Source organism: Felis catus, chromosome C1 (assembly GCF_018350175.1).
Source record: "Felis catus isolate Fca126 chromosome C1, F.catus_Fca126_mat1.0, whole genome shotgun sequence".
NCBI lineage: Eukaryota > Metazoa > Chordata > Mammalia > Carnivora > Felidae > Felis > Felis catus.
This window is the reverse complement of record NC_058375.1, coordinates 64,526,814-64,539,861: the sequence shown is the minus strand read 5'-3', so window position 1 is coordinate 64,539,861 and position 13,048 is coordinate 64,526,814. Positions and strand designations below refer to the sequence as shown.

At 35.9% G+C, this 13,048-nt stretch overlaps 1 protein-coding gene and 1 non-coding gene across 2 annotated transcripts in view; both read left to right on the top strand.

The window, feature by feature from the left end:
* PIGK (phosphatidylinositol glycan anchor biosynthesis class K) overlaps positions 1-13,048 on the top strand; it is a 120,385-nt gene that overhangs the window by 44,464 nt on the left and 62,873 nt on the right. Inside the window, exons 7-9 of the mRNA XM_003990242.5 lie at positions 171-288; positions 1,072-1,182; positions 6,310-6,482. Of these exons, the coding sequence (XP_003990291.2) occupies positions 171-288; positions 1,072-1,182; positions 6,310-6,482 (402 nt within the window). The remainder of the gene's footprint in view (positions 1-170; positions 289-1,071; positions 1,183-6,309; positions 6,483-13,048) is intronic.
* Positions 4,600-4,790, top strand: LOC111562200. Its single transcript, XR_002745239.1, has one exon. It is a non-coding gene; the product is annotated as a U2 spliceosomal RNA (small nuclear RNA).

Here is a 13,048-nt window from a genome sequence, read left to right as displayed (position 1 = left end):
TTTCTAATATCAAATTTGTACTGGGAATTCTGAAAACTCTCAAATTTTTAATGAAATGACTAAGATATGATTTCAAGACTTCAACATCTTATGCAAGTATTATAAAAATATTACTCAATGTATTATTAACAGCATGATTCATGTCAAAGGTATTACCACTTTTCTTTCAGCTACAATGAGCTGCTCTTTATTATTGATACTTGTCAAGGAGCATCCATGTACGAACGATTTTATTCTCCTAACATAATGGCTTTAGCTAGTAGCCAAGTGGGAGAAGATTCGCTCTCGGTAGGTGCATTCTTCCCATTTGTGAACTGCATTGTCTTTGGAATATGTTGCTATTTTGGAAATCACTTGTACGCTTTATGAATATATCTGGGTTTTTTTTAGTCTCAGACTTTTTAACACCTTAGAAGGAAATTTTTGTTGCATTTAAAACATTTTCTTAAAATGATGAGATTAGACATATACTTCTTTCTTCTGCTTTGCTTTAAAAAAAATTATTGCAGTATAATTGACATACATTATGTTAGTTTCAGGTGTACGATATAATGATTTAATATTTGTATATATTGTAATCACTACAATGAGTCTGGTTAACGTATGTCACAATACCAAAACAAAAAACAAAAAAACCAAAAAAACATATCACCATACATACAGAATTTTTTTTCCTTGTGATAAGAACTTGTAAGATTTACTTTCTTAGCAACTTTTAAATATGCAATACAGTATTATTAACGATAGTCACCATGCTGTACATTACATCTCATGTCTTATTAAATTTATAACTGCAGTTTGTCCTTTTGGCTCCCTTCACCCATTTGGTCTTACCCCCACCTCTCATCTGGCAACCGCCAATCTGTTCTCTGTATCTATAAGGTTGGTTTTTGTTCTAGTCGTTGTTTTTAGATTACATGTATAAGTGAGATCATATGGTATTTGTCTTTCTCTGACATATTTCATTTAGTATAATGCCCTTAAGATCCATCCATGTTGCCATAAATGGCGAGATTTCATTTTTTTTATGGCTTAATAATATGCCGTTGTATATGCTTTGCTTTTTCATAGCATCAACCTGATCCTGCAATTGGAGTCCACCTTATGGATAGATACACATTTTATGTCTTGGAATTTTTGGAAGAAATTAATCCAGCTAGTCAAACTAATATGAATGACCTTGTAAGTATTTGCTTGATTTGATTATAGCACATAGGTCTGCTTAATGCGGTAAGTGAAGTCCTTTACTCCCCGTACTCCTGGGGTACTGTTTCATATGTTGAATGGTAGCCTTTTAAATGGTTTTGAATTTCCCTTTACAGTAATATCTCTGTCTTTACTACAGGAGGCCTCAAGCTTTAGTCCAACTAAAGTCAACTAAATTCCTTGAAGTGCTTTCTTGTTTTCATTCATTTTCTCATGCTCTTTTCTCTACCAGAAATGTACTTTTTTTAGATTCACCTATTGAAATTCTGCCTATTCTTTGGGAGTCAAATCAGATCCTACCTCCTTCAGGAAATAGCCCCATAATTCTTCCCTGTTGGATTTAAGTAAGATAAATAAAGTTTTTCAGAGATTTATTTCTCTTTTGTACCACTTATCATAGTCTGCCTTTTTCTGAACTTACCGAGTGTAATAAGATGTTGGAGAAAAGGGATTTTCTCTTACATATTTGTGTCCACCCTACAACTTCTAGTACAGTGTTTTGATGTGGCTTCTTGAATTTAGTTCAATCTTTTTTCTTGACTTTTCTATACTGATTGTACCCTTAAATTAGATCTACTCTGAAGTTGCTCTTGAAAGTAAGCAAAAGAAAAAGCTTGAAACAATTCTAGCTTGGATAATTACTGTGCATCAATGACTTTTGCTTTTTCATTAATTTATAACTTGTTCTTTTATTCACAAACATTTTTTTGAGTTTTGGCTAAGTGCCAGCCACTGGCTATATCCTAGTGAAAGAGGCAGACACTGTCCCTGCCTTCGTGGAGCAGGGAGAATGAAGGGGAAGCCAAGTAGATGGGGCTTACCATTTAGATAATTTTATTTTAATTAAAGAAGTTCTGGGCTCCTGGGTGGCTCAGTTGTTGAGCATCTGACTCTTGATTTAGGCTCCTGTCATGATTGCAGGGTCATGGGATCAAACCCACGTCAGGCTCTGCACTGAGTATGGAGCCTGCTTAAGATTGTCTCTCTCTCTTTCTTCCTCTGCCCCTCTCTCCCACTCATGCGCACTCTCTCTAAGATAAAAAAAGTTCTGCAAAATTCTGAAAACCACTGTTGTGAGCTATCATATTTGATAACATAGAACTATTTCTTATGTTTTGAAGGTTATATATTTTGATGCTTGTTAAATCTTAATATGAATTTGGAAATTAAATCCTGTTATAATGCTACTTTATAAGAAAACTATAGTCACCTAAATTCCAGTTACTATAGTGGTTAAGTTTATTCCCTTTTTTTAAAAATTTTTTTACTTAAAAAAGGTTTTTTTTTTCTTAATGTTTATTTATTATTGAGAGACAGAGAGACACATAGCATAAGCATGGAAGGGGCAGAGAGAGGAGGAGACACAGAATCTGAAGCAGGCTCCAGGCTCTGAGCTGTCAACACAGAGCCCGACGCAGGGCTTGAACTCACAAACTGCGAGATCGTGACCTGAGCCAAAGTCGGGTGCTCAACCGACTGAGCCACCCAGGTGCTCCAAGTTTATTCCCATTTTTAATTATACATTGTATATTTTACTTAATATGTGACACAAAAGTTCTGTCTCATAAGTTTACCATATATGCACTTTACACTTCAAATAGACGTCTAATGGATTAAAAAAAAAAAAACCTCTGTCTCTCTAAAATAAATAAACATTGGAAAAAAATTAAAAAATAATAACTTCTTCCATTGAAATCATACAGGAAAGACTGAAGAAACTCCTGTTTTGTTTGTGTGTTTGTTTTTGCCCACAGTTGCTGTGTGGTTTTTATTTTTTTATTTTCTGTGTGTGTGTAGTTTTTAATAAACATTCCTCACTGATATCTTGTTTTCCACTTCCATTTTTTTAATTGAATGATTATTTTAATCTTGCTCAGTAAGAATGATCCATTTCCTTGAAGTTAAATATTATAGTGAATTGGCATGTCTCCAGATGTTGTGAACTAATACCTATTCTGTTGGATTAAATGTGTTGGGTATCAGCCGTATTCAGAGTGTACAATATCAGGTGCTTCAGGAGCAGCAAAATTAGAAGACATTGTGCTTAGCCCCTTAAAAATTTATAGTGTCATTGGTAACTGTTGCAAAGCACATTTATAGAGTGTCGCCTATTATCTCAAGTCTCTGGATCCTCCAGGTAATCTTCTCTCCTCTGTGAACATCTAAGTCTTGCTATGTACCTTTAAGATACTTTTGCTTTTAATATTTCTCTGTAATTGTTTATATTTGTGACGTTCCCTCGAGGCTTTCAGCTTCTTAAATAAGCAGTATAAGAACCATGCTTTATGTATCTTATTACCCCCAGAACTTAATTATAGTACCTAGTATATTTATAGATTTTCAGTGAATATTCTGAATGAATGAAAAGATATGACAACAATGCACATTTGTATGATTCCTTTAAATCCAGTGGGATTGGTCATTAAAATTTTCTTGGAAGAGAGAGACTTTCAGGTTTGGAAGCAGAGAAGTATAGCATATTCCAGGAAAATGGAATACATGCAGAGGCACAAAAGTTGGAATATGTCATCATCCTTGTCTTTGACAGTTATATAATCTGGTTAGAGTGTGGAGATTCTGTAAGTGAAGGAGATTATGAAAAGTGAATGTTGGTAAGGCTAAGGAAACCAGAATGATATGATAAAATTTTCTTGAAGGAAGGAATAACCTCAAAGAAAGTGAAGTACAATGATTTTAGCAGCAAAGAAGATACTACTTTTTATCTCGTTCCCCAAGCTCATTCCACTGTGCTTTTCCTGCTTTCTTCTGCTGGTACTTAATAAAGCCCACCAAGTTGCTCATACAGGAATGCCTTCAGTATACATAGGACTTCAATCTTATCTTTGTTTATTTTGTTTTATCTTTTACTTTGTTTCTGCAGCCTTTCATCTGTATGATCCTTCCTGCTTGGCATTTTACTTTCTTGTAAAATCTGTTTGGCATTTTACTTTCCCCACCCTTTTTGCCTTCACTGCTTCTTAATTTATGTCCTGATCTCTTTGTATTTCCTTTTCCTGCTTTCCTGAACCAGGAAGGCATTGTGATGTTAGGCAAATTACTTAATCTTTTAGTAGTTTAAAGTAGAGATAATAATTTTGATATACCTCAAAGTTATTGTTGGGCTTAAATGAGAATATCTACGAGTTACTTAGCACAGTAATTAAATTCTAGCTTAAATTCTAGCTGCTCTGCCCTTCCCCACCCATATCCCATCATATTGGCGATTACCTTTGCATGTGGTCTTGTCTCCACAGGTGGGCAAATGCTGTAGGCCCTAGGCCCTTACCAGCAGGCCTGTCATGGTTTTCTTCATATGTCCTGTGTTCCTGCCCAACTAGGTTATTTGCCCTACACGTTTTTGCAGCCACTCCTTTAGTAAGAGAGTTATTTCCCATTGTTTCTCAGCCTTTCAGCTAAGATGGAGTGTAATATTTGTTTTTAGCAGTTTAGTATCTACTATATCTTCTATCCGAGGACAGTATATTAAATGGATTTTTGGAGCAGGGAGGTGGAACAAGAGCTTGCCCCATCCACTGCTCTCATTGACCTGGTATTGTAGTACCTCTAGGAATGGTACACCCTCTCAACGGGAATGGCAGGGTTGCAAATAGCAGGCTGGTGTTGGGGCAGGAGTCACACGCCAGCACAGAAACCAAGTAGCCAGGCTCTAGTGTCCCTGGCCTGAGGACCTAAGGGCTCCCTTCTGCATGCGACTGCACATGCCTACTGTCACAGGTCGGCTGGCCTATGTGTTTGTGGCTGTCAGGATCAGTCTCACCACACTCCGTCCACCACAGGAAAGTCCTGGCTTCCTCCCTCCCCACTTGTGCCTCCATCTGTTTGTGTCACCACTCCCACAAAAGAATGCTATTTCCCATCTGTAATCTACCTTTCCCTTCAGAAAATAGCTTAAATCCCACTCCCTCTTTTTTCTTATCCTCAACCTATAAAAAGTTTATCCTTTTCTGAAGCAGAATCTGTCACCTTTTTTTCTATCTTGTTATGTTGATTCATCTTTGATGTGACTTAAAGGCTTGAGGATAGGACCATGGCTATCAACTTCTGTATCCTTTTTGGAAGATAACAGTATGAAATATATGTAGTAGACATTTTTTATCCTTTGCTGAGTGAATGAATGACTATATGTCTATTCTTGGTAATTCACTGATCTGGAATATTAGGGGTAAGGTTAACATAGAAATTATTGTGAGATCAATGTAGAGATGAAGTCATGGTTTTCAGGCTTTATTCTTTGGAGCAGTAGAGTGTCTGGATGTGCCTTGAGTTTATTTTCATTATGGATAAACTAAGAAAGTTACTTAATTTATAGAATTTACACACAGCAGGAGAACAAAGGGCCTGTCTAGTGGGGGGGGAGAGGGGTGTCTGTACTTCAACTTCCTGCCTTCCAGAGCAGCTCTGCTTTCATCTTTTATATTTTGGGCTGCTGTGTAATATTTTATTTGAATTTAAAGTTTTGTTTTGTTTTTTAAATGAAGCATCATGATTATAAAATGTTTGAAAGACCATTCTGGGGGCTCCTGGATGGCTTACTCAGTTGAGCGTCTGACTCTTGATTTTGGCTCAAATCATGATCCCAGGGTCATGGAATCAAGCCACATGTTGGTCTACGAACTGAGCATGGAGCCTGCTTAAGATTCTTTCTCCCCACCCCCCCTCCCTCACTGCACTTTCTCTCTCTCTAAAAGAAAAAAAAATAATAATAAAATAAAACATTCTGGTAGAGCACCCCACTGAGACGAATGTAGTTGCAAAAAACCCACAATGTTTCTTGTAGTGTTACATGTGAGTTCTCAGTAAATTTAAGGTTCAAAATATATTTGGTAGCATATGATTCAAAAAAACTGAATGTTTTTTTCCCTCCCTAGCCAGCTTCCCTTTTTATTACTTGTTCTAATGTCTGTATAGCTTTCTTAGAATGTCATGTACTACCATAGCAATGAAACTTTAATCTTTAGAATCAGTAGCTTCTTCAGGTTGGGAGAGCTTTAAAAATACAGAACAGTCTACTATACTGTGTTACTGATTTAATAAATGCTGTATGTATATGTGTGTATTTATTGTTACATATATCTTTTTCAGTTTCAGGTCTGTCCCAAAAGTCTATGTGTATCTACCCCTGGACATCGCACTGATCTTTTTCAAAGGGATCCTAAAAATGTCCTGATAACTGATTTTTTTGGAAGTGTGCGGAAAGTGGAAATTACAACAGAGACTATTCGTCTGCAACCAGATTTAGGAAACATGGAAAGCAGGTATTCATCTTGAATTATTATTTTATTAGAATATGCTAGTCTTACAACTCATAAATCTTTATGTAACATGATGTTCCATAGTAGTAAGAAATGAAAGTTGGTGTTTGTAAATAAACAACACATTTCTACCCATTCTTCACTTTATGTAGGCCGTATAGTTTTCAGGCTTATGAGCAAAAGCTATCAATATTAGGGAGAAGCTAAGATCATGATTAGGATTATGTCGTTAGCTCCAAAATACAATGTTCATAGTAGCAAATTGAGACTGGCTCAAAAGGACTAAAACTTTCCTCGTAACTGACTTTCTTAGAGCCATTACTTTCCATTAGTGGAGGTGTGCATAAAAAAGGTTTCAGAAAACCTTCATGAAAGGGCAGGTATGTGAACTTTTCAAACATTACTACTCTAATGAGTGTGTATGCTTTCACCTGTTGCAATAGAAAGTGTTTGTTACATGATGTGACACTGAATAGGAAAGTTGGCAGCTGGGTGTAATAAGGGCCCAAGGAATCTGGCAGGTATAAGGCAGATAAACATAAAAAGGGGAAGCTCACACCAAAAGAACATAGGAGCCAAGTACAAACTTTAAATAATCATTTCCATGTTCAGAATTTCTTTGGGCTCCTGCAGTAAGGCTACTTCTCTCTCTGCCATGTATTTTGATTCCTAGAGTCTGGGTGGTTTGTGAGCCTGGTTCAGTGGTATCTCTGGTTTTTCTCTAGTGTTACATTATGTTAATCTGAAACAATTTATCTGGAGCTATTGTAAATTTGGAGGGACTGTCTCATCAACAGGTGCCACGGTTTTGGATTTATTTGGGGGCTCTTGGCAATTCATTAGGGAAAGGAATGAGAGAGAGAGGGATATACACCCTCTCTTGGGGAGTAGATGGTGTGTGAGTGTGCGGTGAGTATACATGCCTGCACACACGTGTAGGTGTGTGTGTATGCGTGTGTGAGCGCACAGACCGGAGAGAGAGAGATTGAGAGAAATGGGTTGACTTGGGGTATGTGAACTTTAGAAATATTTATAACGTTTCATTTTTTTCCCCCTGTAAACATTTTCAAAGGAAAAATGCTTTGTTAGGATTAAATAGTGTCTCAGTTAATAACCATTTCTTGAAATATATAGATGATATATTTTACTAGGCATTTAACTTTGTTATTTGTGATTGTCTAATGCTGTCTATTGGAAACTTATACTTCTGAGAACTTTTCTGGATTGCTAACTGGCAACATAAATTACTCTCAACTTTGAAAATTTCAAAGACTTGTAATTGAGCTTGTGAATGTTTTAGGAATAAGTTTAAAAATTACAAAATGAATGTTTGAAGATTTAAAATTGATATTATTGTTAATTATTTCCTATTTTGGATATTCAAAGCCTTAGGTCTTTTCCAATTTCCTATAGCTTATTGGCTTAAAAATATTTTTTAAGAGATCAGATGATATTCTACAGCATTTTTATTTGTTATTTTATTTTTTTAATGTTTATTTAGAGAGAGGGATAGAGAGAATCCCAGGTAGACTCTGTACTGTCAGCACAGAGCCTGATGGAGGGCTTGAACTCACGAACTGTGAGATCATGACCTGAGCTGAAATCAAGAGTTGGATATTTAACTGACTGAGCCACCCAGGTGCCCCTACTTATTTGAAATACTAAATTTCACATTACTTTTGTAAAACAGCTAAATTATATCTTAACACTTAGCAACTAAAATTGAAATGTCTTTTACCAAATTCATTTTGTAATTTTCCTTGAATTTATGCCTATGAAATTATAAGATACACCTTCTCTTAACCATCTGAACATTGCATTAATTCATTCTAAAGGCAAAGACCATCTTTATACTTTTTCCTTTACTAATTTTCTATTTTCTCCACTTAACACAATATTAAATATGCAGTAAGTATACAATAAAAAATGATTTCAATGGAATCTACTAAGTCTCATTATATGTTTTGGAGGAATGGAATTTTGGCTCATAAATTATCTTTGTGTATTAGTTCAAGAGCAGAAATTGTTGGTGCTGAAAATTATCTTAATTTATCTTTAATCGAGGAGAAAATTTTGAGCCTCAAAGCCAGGCACCGGGCATTGTTGAATTACAGCACCCTCTAGTGTTTATAAATAAATTTTATTTTGAATATTATGTACAAATGGTTTCATGATAATTGGTATATGTTACCCAATTAGGAGAATTAAATTTCCAACATGCGTCAGGAATTTTGAAATGGATGCTACAAATATTATCTCATTGTATGTAGGTAGTATTTATATAAATATGAATGGCAATCAGATATTTGTTTAGAGAAGAGTATATTCATGAGAGGTTAGATATCACAAAAAATATTTTATTAAGGAAATTATGGGTTAGGATGTGTATGTGTTTTTTCAGATCTTAGGTTAAAAATATCAATATAGTCACTGTTAGTTATTAAAATTGGCAGTTATGCTTTTAAGTTATTACTTTCTACGTGCTGGGAAACAACAGAATTGATTCATATTTCATATTTTGCATATACGTATACTAGAGTAAACAGCTATAATGGAGAATCTTAGTACATAAAATTGGCTGTAGTAGCTGTATGAAATTATTGTTATGTGTCTTTTGAAATAGATATTGAGTATAATGATAAAGTTAGTAACAACACCTTGTTTCTGCTTGTGTCTTAGTAATTATGTGATTAAATTATTTGTAAAAAAATGATATAAAATAAGGACTGACTGCATTAAGTGTGGCTTATATAACTTGATTCTAAACTGCTTCATCTGAGTATACACAGGTTGACTTTTGATGAGTATGGAGACAATAGCCTGCCCTCCTGAAAGAGTTGGACTTTTTAGAATCTAGTAATAAGTCCGTGTTAGCTCAGAATACCAGTTTTGTGTCCTCACTGTATTGGGAAAATAGTCTCCAGCTTGTGGATGTCAAAAGATAGACATGTTTTAGTGTTACAAAACATAGAAGTTCTAAATTCAGTAGGCATTGACCAAGAAAAAATGGAATCCAGGACAATATTAATTGCAAATGCTCATCTTTTATCCTAGTTAGTTAGATGAAAACTCACCTAGTCTGACTTCTGCTTTAGGCTTTAAATTTAGGCACTTGATTCTATTTGTGAATGCTATTTTGTTGTAATTTTGTTGTAATTTTATCCTATTATTTCTTTTTTGAAGCAATCTTCAGCAATTGAAATTTTTTTGGGCTTAGCAGGAAATTTGAGACAGGACTGTTTTCTTACAGATTCCTTACAGACCTCCAACAGAAGGGTAAGATACAGCCTCCTCAAGGTCAGTCTGTGTTTTGAACACCAGAGTAGGCTTCTTCCAAGGGCTTGTTAAGGAAGTCCCCACCTCACATAGATCAAAGTTCAGACAGTTGCTGCCATAGTCATCATATTTTAAGCCCTTTCTATGTGCTTCATGCTTTATATGATCACATTAGCTAGGACTGTTGAGTTGTAATAATAGAATCCAACCTGAGCTACATTTTTTTTTTTTTCAACGTTTATTTATTTTTGGGACAGAGAGAGACAGAGCATGAACGGGGGAGGGGCAGAGAGAGAGGGAGACACAGAATCGGAAACAGACTCCAGGCTCCGAGCCATCAGCCCAGAGCCTGACGCGGGGCTCGAACTCACAGACCGCGAGATCGTGACCTGGCTGAAGTCGGACGCTTAACCGACTGCGCCACCCAGGCGCCCCCTGAGCTACATTTTTTTTAAGGACATTTGCTATACAGATATTCTGTGTTTTATGGAACCTAAGGACTGACCCCCAGAAGGGAGTGGAAACAGGAACCAGATATCAGTCAGAAACACCGGCAGCACTCTCTCCATCTCCCCATTGTTTTAGTCTTTTCTTTCTCTTCTGCTCTGGCCACGTAGGGGATAAAATATGTGTACACCACTGCTGTGGAGATTTGTATGTCTTCTGTTGATGATAACGCCCAGACAGAGAATATAGTTGCTCATTTCCAATTCTAAGCTCTCCAGAGGGCTTCATGATTAGCCCAGCATGGGTCAGATATCCACCCTGGGTCGAGGTGGGCAGTAGTGGGATCATACAACACAAAATCTTGGCTGCTTGGGAGACCACCTCATGTTTACAAGATGAACCCCCAAAAAGGGTCTTGGGAGCTAGGTAGATATCCTGAGGCGTATTTATATTAATCTCTTTTTAATCCACATGATAACTTCATGAGGCATTTTCTCATTTTGTAGATGAGTAAACTGAGGCTGAGAAAGGTTAAGAAACCTGCCTAAGGTCAAACAAATGGTAGAGCCAAGATAGAAATCTAGGAAAGCCTTATACTTCTAAGAAATATATCTTCTTATTTTATTCTTCTATAATTCTCCTATAATTTACCCTGAACTACTTGGCTTGCTTTCTTTTTAAAGGGTATAAAATATAGGGATACCTGGGTGGCTCAGTCAGTTAAATGTCCAACTCTTGTTTTCAGCTCAGGTCAGCATCCCAACGTCATGGGATCAAACCCTGCATCGGGCTCCATGCTATCAGCTTGGAATCCTCTCTCTCCCTCTCTCTCTGGCTCTCCTCCACTCATGCTCCCTCTCTAGCTTGCTCTAAATAAATAAGTAAATGAAATGAAATGAAATGAAATGAAATGAAATGAAATGAAATGAAATGAAATGAAATGAAAGCTCAGTGAATTATCACAAAACAACTACTCGTGTAGTCACCGGAACAATTGAACAATGCTGGTACACTGGAAGGTCCCAAACCTTGTGCCCTTCCCAATCTCTGCCCTCTCCCTCCTCATCAAAATTAACCACTCTACTAACTTTTACAGAATTTACTTTCTTGCTTTTCATTTTATATTACCTAAGTATGTATCCCTAAACATTATGTTTTGGTTCTTTTGCTAGCATTATGTTTTGGAGTTCGTTTATGTTGTGTACAACTATAGTTTGTCCAATTGTTTTGAGTCTTTAAAATTGAGGTATAATTTATTTACAGTAAAATCACCCTTTTTTAGTATATAGTTCAGAATTTTCACAAATGCATACAACTGGATAATCACCATGCTCAACCATCACCACAAGAAATTTCCTTATGCCCCTTTCTGTCCAATCTCTTACCAGTATCCCTGGAAACCACTGATCTGTTTTCTGTCCCCATGGTTTTACCTTTTCCAAAATGTCATATAGATGGAGTCATACTTTATACCCTTTTGAGTTTGGCTTCTTTTATTAGCATAATGCATTTCAGATTCATCTCTATTGTCACATGTATCAGTCGTTTTGTGTTCTTTTTATTGCTATATGCTACTCAGCAATAAAAAAGAACACAAACTACAGATGCATGAGATGCAGATTATCCATTCACCAACTGAAGGACATTTGTTTGTGCCCACCATTTTTTGGCAATTATAAATCCACTGTAAACAGTTACATACAAACATAAGTTTTCATTTTACTTGAATAAACACTCAAGAGTAGGTTTGTTGGTTCATATAAAATGTAGGTTTAACTTTGTAAGAAGCTTCTGAACTATTTTCCATTAGTCACTGTACCATTAAAAAATTTTTTTTAATGTCTATTTATTTTTGAGAGAGAGAGAGCACACACATGCCATTGCAAATGGGGGAGGAGAAGGGGCAGAAAGAGGGGGGACAGGGGATCCCAAGCGGGTTCTGCACTTAACTCACAGACTGTGACATCTTGACCTGAGCCAAAGTCAGATGCTTAACCGTCTGAGCCACTCAGGAGCGCCATCACTATACCGTTTTGCATTCCCACAAAGTAGTTCAATATTCTTAATTATATGTGGTATTATCTATTTAATTTTAGCTCTTCCAGTAGGTGTGTAATAATACCATTATGATTTTACTTTGTATATCACTGATGACTGAGGATGTTCAGCATTATTTCATGTGCTTGTTAATTCATTTTTCATGAAGCATCTATTCAAGCCTTTGCTCATTTTTGAAAAATTGGGTTTGCTTTCTTCTTAATTATAAGATTCCTTTATACATTTTAGATACTAGTTCTTTGTCAGGTATATGTACTGCAAATATTTTTCTTAGTCTTTGGCTTGCCTCTCCTATCCTTAATGTCTGTTGAAAAGTAGGAGATTTAATGTTGATGAAGTTCATCTATCAATATTTTCTTTATGCTTAATGTCCTTTGTGCAAGGATTCTTTATCTCACACAAGGTCACAAAGACTTTCCTTTATTTTCTTCTAGGAGTTTTATAGTTTTAGCTTTTATTAAGCTATGATTTACTTTTAAGTTTAGAGTATAGTGGTAAGTAGGGTTTGAGGTTCATTTTTTTTCCATATGGATACCTAGTTATTACAGCACTGTGTATTGAAAAGATTGAAACCTTATTGGATTATGTTGGCACTTTTGTAAAAAATCACATGACCACCATATATGTGGGTCTATTTCTAGACTCTATTCTGTTGTCTTGAACTATATATCTGTTTACACGTAACAGCATTATACTATGTTGATTATTTTAGCTTTATAGTAAGTTTTGACATTAGTTTGTATAAACCCTACAAATCAGTTTTTCAAGGTTATTTTGACTATTCTAGA